The sequence below is a fragment of the Phragmites australis genome, chromosome 8 (genome assembly GCF_958298935.1).
Source record: "Phragmites australis chromosome 8, lpPhrAust1.1, whole genome shotgun sequence".
Classification (NCBI taxonomy): domain Eukaryota; kingdom Viridiplantae; phylum Streptophyta; class Magnoliopsida; order Poales; family Poaceae; genus Phragmites; species Phragmites australis.
The window spans coordinates 28,992,586-29,012,162 of record NC_084928.1 but is presented as its reverse complement, the minus strand read 5'-3'; the positions used below and the strand labels follow the sequence as shown (position 1 = coordinate 29,012,162).

Here is a 19,577-nt window from a genome sequence, read left to right as displayed (position 1 = left end):
GTGCTGCTACAAATGCCTCGTCGATGCTTCAATGGAAACCCCTACAGAAGGGTTGATCGAGTAAAAGAAAAAAACAAAATGAAGGGGAAATAAATCGTAGAGGCGAACAGAAGTTGAATAGGCAAGCGGAGCCGACGAGCGATCGAGAGGCCGGTGCAACCACTACAAACCCTAGCCCCCTCAGCGCCGCCACCGCCGCGCCCCACCGCCCCCATGTACGGCAATGGCGAGCCCCTCGATGTCCCCAACGATCGCCACGCCCTTGCCCGCGGTGGGGGTTCCCGGGGCAGAGGCGGCGCACCCTGTGTACCTGTATGTTGGGAAGCTCGCGGAGGCTAAGATCTTCGTAGTCTTCAGGCAGGTCACGTCCGTGCACGTCTGTCGCAACATGGCCAGCTGCAGCTTGCTCGGTTACGGCTAGGTCAACTTCCACTCAAGCTAGGATAGCGAATCTATGTCTTGCCCGCTCACTCAGATGTAGGCCACTGGTTGGTAACTAGGGTTCCGTTCTTAACAGGGGTTTGGTGTTGGATTGGGTGGGTCACAGTGGCAGGCCCGAGTTTTTTAGTTTGGGTGCACATACACCCATACAATCAATGGTAAAATGTATTCCTCTCATATTAGTGAGGTGTCTTCCTATGACAGTCTAACCTGGTGGAGTAATATCATCTTCTTTTTCCAAATTGCCAACATGATGCCTCAAACATTACCAGTTGTTAGCAGGTACTCCCTCCGTTTACAAATAATTGACAACTTTGACTTTATTATTTAAAGTTTGACCATCGATTTTTTTCATAAATATGAGTAAACATTTATAAGTGTATGATGTTATAAAAGTATTTTTGATAGCATATCAAGTGATACTTATGTTATATCAATCAACTAAATATTTGAAAATTAGAGTTAGTCAAAGTGTGAATAGTAAAAGTCTAAGTTGTCAAGTATTTGTAGTCTTTTCAGGGAGATGGGGCTTCTGTTTGAGCGGTTTAACCTTACAAATAGTGAAACCTTAGCGGGTGTGATCTTTTTGGGATGGAGCATTGTAACTGACTTGTTACGATAAAGTTTGCAACACTTCTTGGTAGAGTTGTGGAAATGCTGACATTGTATGTTTTTTGCTGATTAGTTTCATTTCTGGTATTGGTAAAGATTTTGGATTGGTTGAGAGCCGTTGAATGTGGAATTCAAATTGTCTTAGTTGATATGGTTTCTGAGACCCAATTTATTTAGTCATTTTACTTTTAAAAAATGATTTTGACATTAAAATATTGTAAAGTTGCATTTATGCAAGAATAACCATAATAATCCTTCTTTGATATTACATATACGTTGCACTACGCCCGTGTAGCTTGAGTACATTTGTACTCGCCCCAATATTCACCATTTTACAGAGACAGAGTATGAGCATAATGATGGGCAAGATAGCTATACACTTTCCGAGTTGATTGCCTGTGGCATATTAATGGGGCTCTTGTTTGCTAGATTTTCTTTATGTGTTATCATGATTAATCATGTACTCAAGTTAATGAATAAATTTATGTTTCGTGATGTGGCTATCTATATTTGTGATACTATGTGTACTAGCTTTTCCTAGACTACTATGGATATACGGAGAAAAATTGGAGCTATTTTCTGGGTTCTACAAAGATGGTATCCGAGCTATATTTACTGTAAGTTCTACTAGTTAGAATGCCCAAATCCTAAGGACCTATTATAAATTTTCATTATTTTAAAAAGAATATGAGTCGCTTGTCTAGTTCCTCGCTTCACTTCTCTGCACCCCTTTGCTAAAATTTCTATTCTGACTTAGCTCTTTCAAATTGTAGATGGCGATTCTAGCGATTGTTACTCGCACTGCTGACTACAACCACTTTGTCCCACTACTTTGTGACCTTTTGACCCACCTGGAGTTTGCAGGTGGAGTAGAGTTCTAGTGTTTCCAGTACATGATTGGAGATAAAGGGTACAGAGAGCAAAGACCGGTTCTACGCACAAAGCACCGTTTGAGTGCCACTTCACATGTTCGACAAAACCTTCCACCGGAGTACCCTCTACATCGCTGTTCATGACACCGCACACGACACAATCCTCCATCATCAGGAGATCAACTTGTACATGCTGGATTATTCCAACTACGTTTACTTCCCTGCACTCTACTTAGGTAGAGCCAGGCGTCACCATCACTCCATTGGATCTAGGACCAGTGCACATACTACCTTTCAGGTGGAGCTTACCAAGGTATTGGACATGGTCTACTAGGTCTCAGTGGAAGAATTGATGCCACCAGGAAGCGACTTCACAAGGCCGAGGTAGAGCTTGCTCACATCTGTGTTCAAGATGCCCACTCCAGTGCTAGGAAAATGAGACACCTTAGGCTTAGGTCAAATGTCCTATGATATCATTGAGTAGACGATCTTATGTGTTGTCAAACCTTGTTGTGGCAACCATAATAATAAAATAAATGAAATATTTTAAGTTATTAGCTTGTTATTTTGTGTGTAGTTTTCTTAAAAATTTGGGATGGTTATATAATAGCTCCTATTTTTTTAGATCTTAAATTGCTCTCATCTAAATCTTGGGTTCTAAGAAAATGAGACATTTAGTTAAGAATCCAAGATTTAGATGAGAGCAATTTTTAAGAAAACTACATACAAAAAAAACAAGCGAACAACTTAGAATATTTCATTTATTTTATTATTGCAGTGGACATAACAAGGATTGGCAACACACATGACTGTCTAGTTGATGATATTATAGGACATTTGACCTAAGCCGAAGGTGTCTCATTTTCCCAGTACTGGAGTGGGCGTCTTTAACACGGAGTTGAGCTACCTCAACCTTAGCCTCAGCCTCATGAAGTCGCTCCCTAGTGGTGTGTAGTTCTTCCACCGAGACCTAGTAGACCATGTCCAAGGCTTTGGTGATCTCAACCCGAAGAGTTGTACGTGTATTGGTTCCAGAGCGAGTGGAGTGATGGTAATTCCTAGCTCTGCCTCAGTAGCATGCAAGGAAGTAAACATAGTTTGAATATTCAGCATGTACGAGTAGATTTCCCGAAGGCAGCGAATTGCAACCCCTGCAGTGTCCTAAATAGTGGTGTAGATAGTCCTTCAGTGGAAGGTTGTGTCAAAGATGTGAAGGGGCACCCAATTGCTTCTTTGTGCATAGATCCTGGGTTTGCTCTCCGAAGCTCTTGATTTCCCATTATGTACTAGAAACAGCAGAACTCTACTCTACTCGCAAACTCCAGGTTGGTCAGTAGGTCACGTAGTAGTGGGACAAAGCGGTTCTAATCACCAGCGTGAGTGACAATCACTAGAGTCTCCATCTACAATTTGAAAGGGCTAAATCAGAATAGAAATTTTAGCAAAGGGGTGCAGAGATGTGAAGCAAGAAACCAAACAAGTGACCCATATTCTTTTTAAAATTATGACATTTTAAAACAGGTTCTTAGGTCTCGGACATTCTAACTAGCACAATCTACAATTGATATGGCTCTAATACTATCTTTGTAGAATCCAAAAAAATAGATACAAATTCTCTGTGTATATTTATACTAGTCTATCGCAAATATAGATAGCCACATCACGAAACATGAACTTTATTAATTAACATGAGTACATGATTACATCATGATAACACATAAAGAAAATGCAGGGGACGATGGCTTCCATTAATATTGTAGGACCTAGAAAGGCAACTAAACGAGGGGTAAATAGGCGCCTTACCTAAAATTTTCATCTAACGCACCTCAAAGCAAAGAGCAGAAGTAAGAAACAAAGAAAAATAGGAGTAAATCTCGTTGAGCATGAAAAGAACATAGATCCACTAGATAGATTCAGACACTAGGTTTCATGGAACACCAATCCAAGTGTTATAGCTCACAAAAGCTTGCAACTTGATGAAGGAAACCTCATATCCAAAGAAATAAGTAACAGGTTAGAAACTCTCTAAGTTCATGGATACAGAGGATAGGGATGGTTCAAGACCAACTTATATGTGATTCTTATCCCTCTATCAACAAGAAGAATAACTTCAACAAGGTGGAAAATTTCAGCTCTTCAACAAAAATGAAAATCTCCACAAAAACTGAAGAACTTGCAAACAGAGGAAGAGAACCAAGAGAGAAAAACTAGAAGTAGATGAACACAAGCATAAGAGTAAACATAAACTTCATTGCTTGCAGAGGAACGCTCTATTTTTAACGGATTACAAAGTATTTTTTCATACAAAAGCTCTCACATAATACATAGGCTAAGCACTCCTCTCTCTCACTTATAAAACCCTAGCACACACACTCTAATAGTTGGCTCATCCTCTCACATAGCCTTACCCCTCTATTTATAGGCCCAGGGAGGTTTCTTAGCCCTTAAGTTTCTTTAGTCTCAAAATACCCCACACTAGCAATACACTCCTATCTACCACAGGGGTGTTTTAGTCCAAATTCTTCTCCATCGATCGAATGATCGTGGAACCTTCATGACTTACCTTCGCCTTGACGCAAGCTTCACGATGATACCATATGCACCTCTAGTCTTCCCACGGTTTTGAGGCCAAACCACAAAATTGCCTTGCACTCTCCTTAAAGCGTGACTCGTCGCCACTTGCTTACACCTTAAGCAAGCGCGACGATGTTGACGCGTGTACTCTGTCTTGCAATCTCGACTACTAGCAAGTCTCTTCCGCTTCTGAAACCTCGAGTCGCCTTGTCACTTGCACCAGCAACCCTTTCGCTTGATTTTGTCAACAAGTAGTCTTCATCCACCTTTCCATACTTTGCCTGGTCTCCACATGTACAGCTAGTATCACCCTTGACTCCGCCCAACCTCTTTGATCGTTCGGCACCAAGCACCCTGCTTAGCTCCGATCATCCCACTGTCAACTGTCAAGTTACATCCATCACTTGCACATGACAAGACAAGCAAAAACATGTCTCCAACTCCATCTCCAGTTAGTCCAAAATCATAATTCTCAGTTTAATGCATATCCCAAAAAAATCATGAACACCGGATGATCCGGTGTGTATAGCCTCTAAACACTGGACTATCCGGTGTATGTACTTCTCCACTCCTCTGAAAACCTTCTAGAAAAAGCTCCAGCAATGCTTCTGGTGTTCACAATTTCATGCACCGAACAATTCGGTGAGCATAACCCCACCACACAATCCATTTTGCACATGTCCAGGAAAATACTCCAGTGAAGCATCTAGTGCTCACACCTCCTCATTACTGGACTATCCGGTGTGTACAAAGCATCTCTCCATTGAGCTAAAAAGAATCTCCTGGAAAATAATCGGTGTGCTCTTCACTTGAATACCAGACCATCCGGGAACACTTCAAATTTTTGCTTCTGAACTAATATGCTCCAACGTGAAACCTTCTGAATACCTGACCATCCGATGTGGTCAACTTCCCACACACCAGACCATCCAATGAGTGCATTTTTCCTAGACTCAGAGACAAAAACGCTAACTCTATTTTCTCTCTAACTTTAGTTAGTCATGATCATAATTGCAATACATAGATATGCTCATGTAATACAAACTCAACTCAATTTAGACATTATCAATGAATCAGCACATATAAACCAAGGCACATATCCACTTGGTTTCTCAAATATGCCATAGACAATCGGTTGGGGAAGCATCTAGTTATCATGTTCGTCATCCTGGTTGTACTCTGCTTCTGTAAAATGGTGAATAATGAGGTGAGAACATACGAACTCAGCAAGCTACACAGACGCAATGCAACGTGTAGGGGTAATGTCAAGGAAGGATTAATATGGTTATTTTTTAGTAAAGACAATTTTACAATATTTTAATGTGAAGTCATTTTTAAAAGTAAAATAAATAAATGAAGTGTGTCTCAAAAACCATATCAACTTAGCCAATTGGAATTCCACATCCAACGGATCTCAACCAACCCAAAACCTTTTACCAATAGCAAAAATGAAACTAATAAGCGGAAAACATACGATGCCAACATTTCCTACTCTACCGAGGAGTGTGGCAAATTTTATCGTGACAAGGCTGTTACAATGCTCAATCCCGAAAAGAGAACACCATTTAACAAGGAATTTGGCCTAAGTTTACAAGGAATTTGCACAATTAACAAGGAAGGCCAAATTCAAATTGGCATGAAATAGATAATTCAACATTTATTTGCATAAAATAAAATGATTTAAAACAAAATTATTTTGAAAAGTAGGAACAATATGGTCAAGGTGTGTAACTTGCCTTGCTCATCTTACTGCTGCTCAAAGTCAAAGTTGTAATCTACATTGTTCAGAACATTGGGATCTACTGTGAAAGAATATTTATAAAAATTTGGTGAAAGAATGGTTCAATTTGAGTTAAAATGGCTTCGGGAAGATTAAATAAATATCCTAAAAAGATAAGGGTAGAATATTCCAAGAACATTCCCCTTTGGAATTCTATTTATTTTGGTAAGGGACAACTAATATGATGCAAGCATGATATTAGCACACGCCTATACGCAACGGTGGACAACTTCTGCTCTGACGGTCGCTGTTGGCTAGCATCACAAGGAACAACGGCGATATGTAGAATGAAGAGTGGGAGTCACGATGGAGATTTTGATATAAACATGGTGGTCAGCGGCGAAACGACTATGTCGACGGTGAGGAACTACTACTCGGTCCAGACAATTAAGAGTGGCTTTGCCGAACCCAAGAAAGACTGTGATAAACTCATCCTTAGAGGGTGGGATAGAGTGGGAGGTGCTTCAGAGGAGTTTTGCGAGCCAAGAGGGTCGATGTGGTGCCTTTTATAGGGCTAGGAAGGGAACAGAGTAGCTGAACATCATGGCACAAGGTCGACGACTTTGGAAGTCATAGTTATGGCCACTACAGGCAATGCTTTGTGTCTACGATAATGGGAAGTGAATGAAGGAGTCGGTGGCATGCAATTTTGCTTGATGGTGGGCGTTGACACTTTGAATGTGCATATGTGCGAGCTCAAATGACACTCGGCCTTGGCGGTCAGGCAATAAACAATGAGCTCTGGAGGAAGAAAGGGGTGAGCGCTCATAGCCTCTTTGGGCCGAGTTCGCTCGATGTGGGCTAGGGTGGGAGAATTTTATTTATTTATATATAATTTTTTTTATAATTTAGCATAAATGTGTGGCCATTTTCAAAAAGGGCAAAAACATATGCATGTTGCCATTGAATGAGTGATAAATACTTATGCATGTTCAACGGGCGATATATCCACGTGGCACTCCATCGTGGACAGGGAGGGCCCTTTTCGCTCCCATTGGATGGGAGAGAAGTACTTTTCTCCCATCTAGTGGGAGAATTGTAGTGGGAGATAAGTACCCTCCTTGTGCATCTAGTGGGAGATAAGTACTTATCTCCCATCCAATGGGAGATTTTACTGCACTGTAGTTCTATGAAGATTGCATATTTTACAAGGAATCAATCTACCCTGAGAAATTCAAGTTCTATGAAAAGCTGGCATTTTTATTCACATAGGTAGGGGGTTGAGCCCTACCCTCGGCAACACTTGAGAGCCCCCTCTCTCCCGAAGCCTCTTACAACTTTTAGGCATGGAAGAGGAAGAATAAGAGAAGAGGAGGAGGAGAAGGAGTAAGAAGAAGAGAAAAAAGAGGAAAGGAAGGAGGAAGAAAAAGAAGTCGAGCCCCCTCTAAATTTTGGCTCTGGATCCGCCTTTGGTTTAGGGTTATTACAAAGATCATGATACATGATTTTGAATATTAGAATGCCAAGGGTAGAACAAGGATTCTACTCCGTGAAGCGGGGATAATTCCCCCTTCTCTCACGCGTCGCTTGCGCTCCTCATCTTCTCAGTGACACAAGAGAGTCTGACATCTCTAAAGTTTGTCCTCCCGCCTCTTTAATTCCTCCTCCCAAAGCCAGTGTTCCTCCTCCCGTATTGAAGCTCCTCAGCCTATCACTTGCGTTCCTATTCCTGTTGTTGACGTTAATCATGTCACACCTAACATGCCTTCTGCTTCTGGCATGCATCCTCCATCTTGAGTTTGTACTACCCTTTGGTTGTGGCCTCTATAATCATCCCCCATCACACGAAGGACTAACCACGTTGATCCATTGCTTGAAGCAAAAAGTTGTCGTTGATAAACATGTTGTAAGAAGTTTAGTTCATAACATGGAATTGGAAGGTGCCAAAGATTGGGAAAGGGGAACACACCATGAAATAAGGGTCTATTCTCAGACACTAGAAGAACCTCAGACCAAAGGCCTCCACATCGAAGCACGTCACCATCCAGGCTTGGTCACCACATGAGCACAATGGGCGCTCATGCCAATGTGACATTAGTAAATTAATAGTGAGTTAATTGATTAACAAAAATATTATTAAATTAGTCATACTTAGAATTAATTTAATGTCATCCTAAGTAAATAAAAACCTGAGAATGATGTTTCCATTTGTTATTGTATAGTTATTTCGAATGACTATTGGGATTGGACGTTTGCTTGGACTACTCTCCTATGATGCTGACAAATGACTGAAGCTGAAAAATAAAATAGAATGTACTATACAAACAAAGTAGAATAACATGTTGATAGTTTGTGATACAAACTAGTCCCTAAATCTGTCCCCGCTTTGAAACGACCCCCCTATGCATCCTAGGTGTCAGTTTCTTGCAGCCCTGACTTCTCACGTGGTGCGCTAAGTACGTGAGAGGTTCTGGTGGGTCCACTATCCCTGTAGGATGGCCGCTCAGAGCAGGTGCTACGTACTCATCCCCCGACTGCTATGTCGGTACAGGAGGTGTGTCACCTAACTGGGAGGGCCCCAACACCTTGTGCATAGGACCCAAGCTGATGAAGGCGTTTATGTCTTCCACCTCGTGCATAGAACTTGTACAGATGAAGCGCTCGAGGTACACTGTTGCCTCATCTACGCCCCCCCCCCCCCAAAAAAAATCATTGAACCCTGCATCTGCATTATAGAGCAATACATGTTAGCACCAAATGTGTCTATGAACTCTATGAAGTACAAAATTTATTGTTGACGAAAATATCTATGTCTAGGGAGGGGCGTGCGATGATGACCCACCGAAATCTATGTAAAATAGCCTAGAGGAATTGTCGCTGAACTATGGAACATATGCCGAACGTGGGGGCATGGGAGGAACAGTGTCAATTGACGTCTAGGAGGGGTGAGGAGGACGAATAGTGGGCGTCGACATCAAGGAGGGGTGAGCCAGCCGAATAGTGGGGTGGAGGAACAACATCAGTACTCCAGCTACAAGAAAGCATCTTTATGATCTTTGTTGCATTCTCGTAGATCCTCCAGAACAACAATGCACCTCATGTAGAGGGATCTGTATCCCATGGCCTAGCATCTTGTATGCATCTTGCACGTGTGGGAGGGGGAGGGCAGAAGTTGGGCCAGCTCGGTTTGGGCCAAAAGAAAAAGAAATGGACCAGGTGGGATTTCGGGTGGAGAGGAGATGAGATACGGCTAGATTAGGATTACAAAAATACCAATTACTTTTTATCATTTTATTTTTAGTTTTAGAAAATAGCAGAAAAACCAAATAAACTCATAATAATAGCAAGTGGACTCCAAAAATTCTGAATATTTTTATGAAACCAAAATAGGTTATTTTTACTTTATAAAGTATTTTTGGATATAAGTTTAGTTTTAAGTTTTTTTATATTAAATATAGTTAATAGTCTAATATTTAATAAATATTTTAAAAATACTCAAAATTCAATTTATATATTATTTAATTCAAGATATTACAACATACTTTCCAAAATTATCAAGAAACTACATTTTTTGGCTTTCTGGCAGACATTGTCAACTTTGTCGTTATCTGACAATGTAACCGCACTCGCACATGCCAAACTTAGAGAATCAGCCACATTTGTTGAAGATTTGTACACAACTGTATATTGTTTATAGTATGAAAGTAGGGATACATGCGTAGTTGTCGAAGAATATCGCAAATAGGGACACATATTTATACAGGTTTAGGCCTCCGAGTTAAATAATAGCTTTGCATCCTGACTATTCTCATGATCACAGAGTACAAAGGGGTTTGTGTATGAATCTAATCCTAAGAACAAGGCATAGATCTAGTTGGATGATGGTTGATTCTGCCGTAGATCTTTGATGGGTGTTTTACCTGACTAGACTTGCTTTGGAGATTCGTGACTTCGAAGATATAAAGGCATGAGTTGCTATGAGCCTTTTTGTAAGGTTTCAATTGCCGTGTCTTGGATGTGCCATCTTCCCCACCTTTTATAACTAGAAGAACTCAGTTATAACTAACTCGGACTCCTCCGGACGTAATCTTTTTAAATCGTTGGACTCCTGAATATCTAGGAATCCTACCGAATAGAAGATAACTTTCCTATTTGATACAAACTACGAACTAGCCCCAGATCAAAGAGGATATTTTCAATCGTTATATACCTTTTATAGATATATCATATTTATAGAATATATAATAAATTATATATCCACGCCTTGTCAGTAACTACAAAGTTGAAGGTTGATCACTGATGACACAGTTCTCATATTTGATACAGTATGCCCTGCTGAATCAAAGAATGCATTCTCATATGTTGATGCCCACATAGCATTGAACGATCATCTCCGCAAGTTCTTTTAGCATTGCCATGTTGTTGAACTTTCTCTGCACAATTTCTACGCAACACAGGCTTGATATTGAGCTCCTGTTTTGCTAGGCCCATTTTGCTCATGTTAATCTAGCAATGGCAGCTATTCCATACCGCTGGACCACAGCAGGTTTATTTTGGTCACCCTGCACTTGCGCAGATCCCACCCCAAGCTGCAGTCTTTGGTTTTCAACAACACTTCGTTCCAGGCATGAGGCCTGGCTCTCCAATCATGTTGCCAAACAGCATGCAGAGATCAAGGCACCACGGCCAGAGGACGGGTGCTCGTCATGGAGGAACGCCTCGTGATGTGCATCCACAGCAGCACGTAGAACGTATGATTGGTAGGAAATCATACATTCAGATGTTATGATCCTCGAATCATGCCTGGAACTTCTGATTGTTTCTGCTGCCAACTTGTGCCCTTACTATGCAGGTGTTCCACGCAAATGCCAACCGCAGCGTCATATATTTGCCAAATGGCAGAAATGGGCCTTACCGTGCAATGCCACCCCAGGGCTTCTCCGCTCCCATGGCGCTTCTGCAACAGGATGGTAACCATTTAGCTCAGATGAATGGTGTCCGCGCTTCGTCTATCCCAAGCAAGAGCCTTCCTACTGCTTTAGCTTCCGTTGACCCGGAGCAGCAACAACTGGTATCGCTGATCTACTTCACCTTTTTCTCTTCCACATATTCACAAATTTTCAAGTGCCATCAAACTACAATTTTGCAGTGCTGTTAAACATTTTTGCCGGATCAACTGTAACTTTGGTTTCCTTGCTTGTGCAGATTCTGGGTAACAAGCTTGTACCCGTTGGTTGAACAGCTCGAGCGTGAACAAGCAGGCAAGGTGTAGGAACGAGAATGGTGATTAGAGGGGGAGTAAATAGATGTCTCAATAAATTTCTTTCGAAATAGATGATCTTTTTCTATTTCTCACCCAACGCACCTCAAAACACTCAAGCGGAAGCAAAAGAATTAGAGATACAAAGCAAGAAGACTACTTCCATAGCAACATGACTTCACAGATGGAATATGAACTATAGGTTCCATTCAGAACCATTTTATGTGTCTTTGTGCATAAAAACTCGTAACTTTCAAAGAAACTAGATAAGATGAACACCGGACAAAGTTATCATCCAAGATGATAGTCTAGTGGTAAGGGGACTCAAAACCCGCTCAAATACATGAGTATTTTAGTATTTAAGCCACTAGCATTAAGAAAAACAACCCTGCAAAGGTGAAATATTGCAACTCAAAGAAAAAGATCACCGAGCAAGAAACCTCTCTAAGTTAATGATCTAGAGGCAATGGTACTCAAGACCCATGAGCATACACTCGTATGTAAGTTTTTATGCCTCTAGCAACAAGAAGAATGATCTCATAAGGTGCTGAAATTTCAATCCAAAAACCAAAAAAAAAATCAAAACCGAAAATCGAAAAATTTGCAAACTTGCAAAGGAACCAATAGAGAGAAACTAGAAAGAGAGGAATTCAAGCATATGCAAAAATATAAACTTAATTACTCAAAGAGGTCAGCCCTATTTTAAGCGTATTATAAAGATTTATCTCTCAAAACTCTCACATATTACATAGGCTAAGCACTCATCCTTCTCTGCTCTAAAAACCTAGCTCTAAGGCTCTCAAATGAGTGGCACAAGGGGGCTGAAGTGGCTGGTTCAAAACTCTCTCTAACCCTACCCCTCTATTTATAAGCTTAGGAAGTTTAGCCCTTAAGTTTCATAGCTTTTTCCCAAAATACCCCTCTCTTGTAGTGCACTCTTACCTACCACCGAGGGTATTTTGGTCTATTTTCTTCTCCATTCATCGGACGGCCGCGACGCCTTCTCGACTTAACTTCGCCTCGACGCAAGCTTCGTGATGGTGCCACATACTTCTCCAGTCCTCCCACGGTTTTGAGACCAAACTACGAAATCGCCTGCACGTTTCTCAAAGCGTGACTCACCGTCTTGCTTACACCTTAAGCAAGCGTTTCGATGCCGACGCGTGTACTTCATCATGCGATCCTGACCGCCGGTAAGTCTCTCCCGCTCCCGATCCCTCAGGCCGCCTTGTCACTTGCACTGGCATCCACTTCGCTTGACTTTGTCAACACGCCGTCTCCATCCGCCTTCAATGATTTGCTTGACCTCTACGTGTTCAGCTGAGATTACTCTTGACTCCGTCCGACCTCCATAATCGTTTGGCACCAAGCAGTCCGCTTGGTCCCGATCATCCCGCCGTCGATCGTCAAGTTGCATTCAACACCTGCACACCATAAGACAAGCAAACATATATCTCCAACTCTAATTCCAATTAGTCTATAATCAATATGCTCAAATAAAATCTTAAATCAATTCGAATCACATCAAAGCTCATGCAAAACCGAAGATCATCAAACCAAATAAATGACAATGTCAACCACTCATTAAAAAAAAAAGTATATTTCAACTTGATTTCTCACAAGGTGACTGGAATGTTGCTTGAGATGGACAAGACCGAGGTCATCCACCTGATGGAGTCTCCGGAGGCTCTCCAGCGCAAAGTTCGTCAAGCCATGCTCGTTCTACGGCGATCAGAAGCCGGAGGCTCCGGCGACCAAAATCTTGCGGTTACCGTGCCAACCGTGAACGCCTGAGCGATTAATGGACTCGCATAACAATAAGAATGGTTGGGACATGCCTAGGATATTCTCTACTCTTCAGTAGTTGCCCCTGCAGCGCAGAATCATGCGCTGTTATCTCTCGTTCTCCGAGGCACGGTGATCAGGTTGATGGCTACGATATGTTAATGGATGGTTGAATATTTGTACTCTTGTTTATTTATTAATTAGTTTGCTCTTGGGTTGGCTCTTGATTTCTGTCAAAGTACAGCTTAATCTTAACAGTGCGAATTTCTCCAAATGTTTTGGTAGCAATTGGACTACTGAAGATACTGCATATCTGAGATTTAGCTGAACCTTTAGGCAACGTGTTCACACAATCAAAATACCTGAAGCTCAGCCTCCCGTTTGTACGGCTCTTCCATATTCCTCACATTGAGATGCCAAACCTTGAAAGTCGAAATTCTGGCGTGTGTTTTAAGTCTTATGCTACTGGAATAATTCTTTCAATGCCATTGCAAAATGCACTAATCCGAGGTATGCTATCGCAAAAGGTCTAATCCAGTCTGTCATCCATATTGCAAACCTTGCACTTATTTATCAACGCTGTTAACATTTTCCATCGATTTTCTTCGAAAATACCCATTATGCCCGTGTCTTCCTCCCTCACTTCCCCTTTCTCAGCTAAAAAAAAATTAGACACATAATTCAAACGCCGAGGTCACTCGCTGTCCTCCATCCCTTCCCCTTTCTCAGCTCGGCCTGCAGCGCTGCCGCAGTATCCACGCTGCGTGTTGCTCACTCTCCACGTCCACTCTCCCGACCAGTCCCATCGCATTCTTTGTCAATCCGCGCTGATGTTTGGCTCGTGAGGAATTGAGCGGGATTAGCATTCTGTTTGTGAAATTGGATTCGATCTGGTTTCTTGCTAGCGTCCGTTTGTCCGATCAGTGGCAATCAAAATTAGCTCCCTTCATTGCAGCGCCATGGCGACAGCATTAGATACGAGGCAGGGAGGGTTGGGCGAAGAAGTCAGGGGTAAAGAAGTCTTTTCGCACCACATGGATGGCATAGATTGTAGGATGGGATAGACCGGATTAACGGATTTGCGATGGCAGATTCTGGATTAGAACACATTGCAATGGCAAATAAAAAATCATCCCCTATGCTATTCCTTTTGCATATCCCAATTCCATTGCTCGAGCATCATGCCCTATATGGTCACTTGATTGGTAAACACAACCTAATGATCGATGCTTAATACAGCCTGAGTATGACAGCTACCAGGAAAAAAATATCCTGAAAAGGTCCACTTCTATACAGAGGACACCAATGACTTCTCTTCCAGAACAAATACCAGAAGAAAACAACAAGCAGACTGATGGTGCATATATATAACTGCATAATTCTCGGTGGATAGTGATCAACACAAAAGCATTGCACCCTTATCTTCAGGCCTGCGATTTGGTGCTCAAGCTTAAGCTCTCGCTGCTCGCCCATCCATCCTGCACCTGCATGGAGTACTGCAGGTTCCAGAGGACATCGTCGATGGAAGGCCGGTTGCTTGGGTTGCTGGCCGTGCAGTTGAGGGCGATCTCGACAACTGTGCTCAAAGAGTCCACTGCGAAAGTGCCGCGAATCGTTGGGTCAGCCACGTCCTTCAGTCTATCAAGGTCTTCATTCAGGACCTCGCTTAGCTACGAATCATACGAGCAAGCGAAATTATAGTAATGTTGGTCAGAAGTGCAAACTCATTGTTGTGATGTGAAATGGAGCTTGAGATTAACCTGAGTTTTGAGGGACTGCAGTTGACTTTGAGACTTGGTTGGTTTGCCGGTGATCACTTCCAGGAGAATCAGACCGAACTGGTAGATGTCTTCTTTGTCCCCTTGTTCCGCATTATGGGCACTAGGGAGCAGAGAGAATCATGATCACATTAATTTACATGGGAGAAAATTGTACTAATCAAATCCTTATTCATTCTGAAAACTTGACTGGTAACCTAACACCCAGTCGCTAGGTTCATGTTTATTCAAATAACTAATAACTACTGCATATAGTTCTAATTTATTATGTGGAAATGTCACTTTCTTTCAACAAGTTAACAAGGACACCGTACCTGCCAGTATCATTATCTTCATGGACAGCAAATGGGGTCTCTGAGAAAATCTGAAAGATAAGAAAGGTTACAACTTAGCTGTCAGGTAGGCAAATGAGGATCTTCAGCAATCATTTGAACTCACCTTGCCATTCTTGCTAGTTGATATCATTGGAAGACTAAACTCATTGATTTTCGATGTGAGCGTCTTGTCCAGCAGGACATTTTCTATGTTGAGATCGTTCAGTACAATGCCTGGAGCAGTCACATTGTGCAAAAACTGAATCCCTCTCGCAACACCAATGGAAGCAGACACTCGTTGCGGCCATTTGAGCATTTCGCGTTTTCTCCACTCTGTAAAACCAGTGGATCCGTAAGTTGGCAGTCTTGAAGACTTCAGTTATATAATTGCATGCATGATGTTGTTCACTATAATTACCAGTAAGATGACTTCTTAGAGATCCATTTGACACGCATTCAGAAATGAGGTATACTGAGCTAGCAATATTAGGATTCTCCCCATCATTGGCAATACAATGACCAATGATGCTGACCAAATGCCGATGCCGAAGTTTAGAAATTATCTCCATGTACTGGACAAGGCTCTGGGGAGAATACTTCGGCTTTAGCCTCAGACATCTGACCAAGACTCTTGAGCCATCTTGAAGCTGGCTGTTGTAATGCTGGGAGAATGAGGCACACAAAAGCTCAAAATTAGTCTTCACAAAATTTTCTAGCATAAAGCGGTAGCACTGATGGTAAGGGTGTGACGTAAGGCCAACATTAATTGATGACAGAAAATATGCATAATACACAGAATAAAATGGAAAAAAAAACAGCAATAAATCACTAAGCCTGCAGGCCTGAAGGTACTATGGGACAGCAATTGTTTATCAAAATAATAAATGCGACAGAATTTGAGCCTTAAGTTCAGTTAGACACTGATAAATTATTGTAAATATCAGAAAAAAGAAATACTATCAATCCTAATTACTTGATTTGTTCCCATTTGGACTTGTCTTGTTTTTCTCGAACGTGCAGGAGAGCTGCGTGTCATTTTATTGAAAAGGAAGAGAGGATTTGTCTTGTTATGTTAGTTAAAGTTGAAAGTCTTCAATCGCAAGTTAAGTTTTTTTGATACAAGAAACTTGTTGAGTTTATTAAAATTTTCTTTTACAACTAGCCAAAGCCTGTGTTTATCAATTGTAGAAACTGGCCCAAATGCAAATAACATAACAGGACAATAATTGGCAGTACACGGTTGAATCCTGCCATAAGTGGAGATGATTCAGTGGACCATTTGAAAATTTTCTAGCCTAGAATGCTAGCAGAACTAAACGTGTTTAAAAAAATATATAAACAGAAAAGTGAGAAACAAAATTAAGAAAATTGAGCATGACATTATTTGTCAACCACACTTCGAACTGCAGAAGTAGAACCATTCTACGGAGGAAGTAGTACACCCTATACGGCGAGCAATCGAACATTTATTTTGTATATTCATTGTTTTCCACCTAGCAATTGAAGCTGAAGGAATCCATTACTGCATACCTGTGCAAGAGGACTACTCTTGATCAGGTTGGTTGAACTAAAGTTGTTGGTTGCTTCTTGGAGCTCCTCCAGTGTATACACACGGTACCCAGGTACTTCCAGGGTATTCACCCTTGCAGCTTGTGATGCATGCCCTGTGAAAATGGAGACCATGTGCGAATGAAATGCAAAATCTCCAAACTTTATCTCGATAAACTAAAATTACTGATCACTAGAGCCTTTTACTTTCCTTTATTGGTTGCGTGACTTTGAAGCCTTTTACTTTCTCAAAGTCTTCTTTGAAGTAAGGAGTAAAGATCAATCACATGTTTCAAAAGCTCAGAGTCTAAGTAAAGATCCACACTACCTCAAGCAAAGATTCCCAATGTTTGACTAAAGTGAGTAGACTTTATTCACAAATAAAAAAAAATGCAGGAGAAAATGAAAGCAGCTACTAGATGTTCAAAGGCACTGGCACTCCAATTCTATATTGTCCCTTTGTACCACTAATCATAGATCACTCATGCATTTGTAATTACTGGCCCATAATCTTCTGTTCCATTCTTAAAGGAAACTAAGACTAAGAACCACACTAACAATTGAAGAACATAACAAAAATGTGTTGAACCGGGCAATGCAATTATGCAAACGAATTTCTCCTCTTACTCTTATCAACAGGAGTAATGATCTTCTGGGTCGCCTTAGCCGAAGCCTTCCGGCCATCCGCCTTCTTCGCCGGGGTAGCCACCGCCGAGTTAGGCAAGACGTTCAAATCTGGATGCTGCCTCCTCGCCGTCCTCAGCACCACCACCATCACCAGCACAATCAGCAATGCGCCACCCACAACGCTGCCCGCAATGGCAAGAACCATCCCGACCTCACCGCCCTTTCCCTTCTCCTGCCCTCCCCATCCGTTCCCCTGCGGTGGCGGCAGCACGGCGGCCAGCGCCCCGGGATTGCAGTACGTGCTCGGCCGCTGCTGCTTCCCGCCGGCGAAGCAGTTGCCCGCGTCAAGAACCGTGCGCGCCGAGGAGTTGCCCCTCATGCACGCCGGGCGCACCCCGGTGAGCAGGTTGGCCGAGACGTCCACGAACTCCAGTGCATCCGAGCATGCCGTGCTCGCCGGCAGCTGCCCGGCGAGCCGGTTGCGCGACAGGTTGATGTACCGCAGCGCCGGGAGCGCGAAGATTGAGGAGGGGATCCACCCCTGGAGCCGGTTCCCGGACACGTCCATGAACTGGAGCTGCCCCAGCGAGCTCACCCCCGCCGGAATCTTCCCGGTGAAGTTGTTGTCGGCCAAGACCAACCGCACCACCGCCTTCCCCACCTCCGGGAACGCCGGTCCCAGCCTGTTGTGCGCCAAGTCCAGCTCCTCAAGAAACTGGAGCCCGGACAGGGACGGCACGGTGCCGTTGAGCCAGTTGTTGGACAGCACGAGGCTCTGCAGCGAGTACATCCGGGAGAGATCCCCGGGGACGGCTCCGTGGAGGTAGTTGGAGCTGAGGTTGAGCACCTGCAGCGCCTGGAGGCGGCGGAGCTTGGCCCCCGGGAGCGGGCCCCAGACGCCGAGCCTCACGAGCGAGAGGCGTGCCAGCGCCGGGAGCCTGGTGAGCGTGGTAAAGAGCGCCTCGGAGGAGAAGCTGGACGGGAGTGCGGCGCGCCACGCAGCGTCGGGGTCGCGGTCCCCGAGGACGGAGAGCGCCGTGACCTGCCCGCCCTCGCAGGCGACGGTGAGTGCCGGCGTGGGCGGCAGGGCGCAGGGGTCCGGCGCCGCCCGAAGCGCGTCGAGAACGGGCGGGAAGAGCAGCAGGCGGCGCACGCGGAGGAGCGCCTTGGCCTGAGAGGACGCCAGCGGCTGGGCGGCCGCGAGGGTGGCAATGGTCGTGCAGAGGAGAAGTACTAGGAGAAGCAGAGCGGCCGGCTTGTGAGACGAGGAAGAGGGTGCCATTGTGTCGTGGCAGTGTTACATACGGCTGAGGATCTAAGCTGAACTGGCAGCAATGGCGAAGCTGGGCAGAGAGAGAGAGAGAGGTCAGTAAGGGGAGGGAGAAGGAAGGCGTGTGCGGCAGGTGGCCATGGACGACGAGTGCGAGTGGCGAGTGCTTTCCAGCCGAACTTGCATTGGGGACACTAGGACTAGTTTGCACCCCGGGGTTGGACTAGTCTCTGACACGTGGGGTCGTCCACTCGGGCTGGGTCCGTGTGTCAGTACAGTAGTGCGATGCGTGGCGTGGTGGGCTGGGCCCGGAACACGTGGCGGAGCGGAGGTATGCGTACGGCGACGCGGATCCCAGCTGGCGCGTCCGCGATAACGCCGGAAGCGGCGTGGGAGGTGTGTGTCACTGAGCTGTGGGATCGAGGCTGTTCCCTGGGCCCATGGGTCGGGGCCAGGCGATTATTGACGGCGAGTGCTGCGCAGGCCGGAGTTAACTTCACGCAGATGCAGGCCGGAGCAGGGAGTAGGCAAATACTAAGAGTCTGTTTGTCTACGTTTTTTATTTTGATTTTTTTTAAAAACTGTTTTTAATTTTAGTTATTGATTTTATAATAATTTTTTCGACTTATCAGTATACTGTTTCTCAACTTCTAGTACATTTTTTTAAAGAGATTTTTAGTTTTTTTAAAAGTCACTTTTCAGCAAATCCGTTTATCCGTACTTCTAACTTCTGAACTTCTGACAGAAGCAGAAGTCAAAAACAACATAAAACAAAC

At 43.5% G+C, this 19,577-nt stretch overlaps 1 protein-coding gene across 1 annotated transcript; it reads right to left on the bottom strand.

Moving 5' to 3' along the window:
• Positions 1 to 14,379: 14,379 nt before the first annotated feature.
• On the bottom strand, positions 14,380 to 18,994 carry LOC133926937 (probable LRR receptor-like serine/threonine-protein kinase At1g14390). Its single transcript, XM_062373116.1, has 7 exons — positions 17,532 to 18,994; positions 16,887 to 17,020; positions 15,775 to 16,018; positions 15,481 to 15,689; positions 15,357 to 15,406; positions 15,025 to 15,145; positions 14,380 to 14,934 (listed from the first exon to the last, which is right to left on the bottom strand). Exons 1-7 carry the CDS (start codon positions 18,811 to 18,813, stop codon positions 14,689 to 14,691), a joined length of 2,286 nt encoding a protein of 761 aa, XP_062229100.1. The 5' UTR covers positions 18,814 to 18,994; the 3' UTR covers positions 14,380 to 14,688.
• Positions 18,995 to 19,577: the final 583 nt, after the last annotated feature.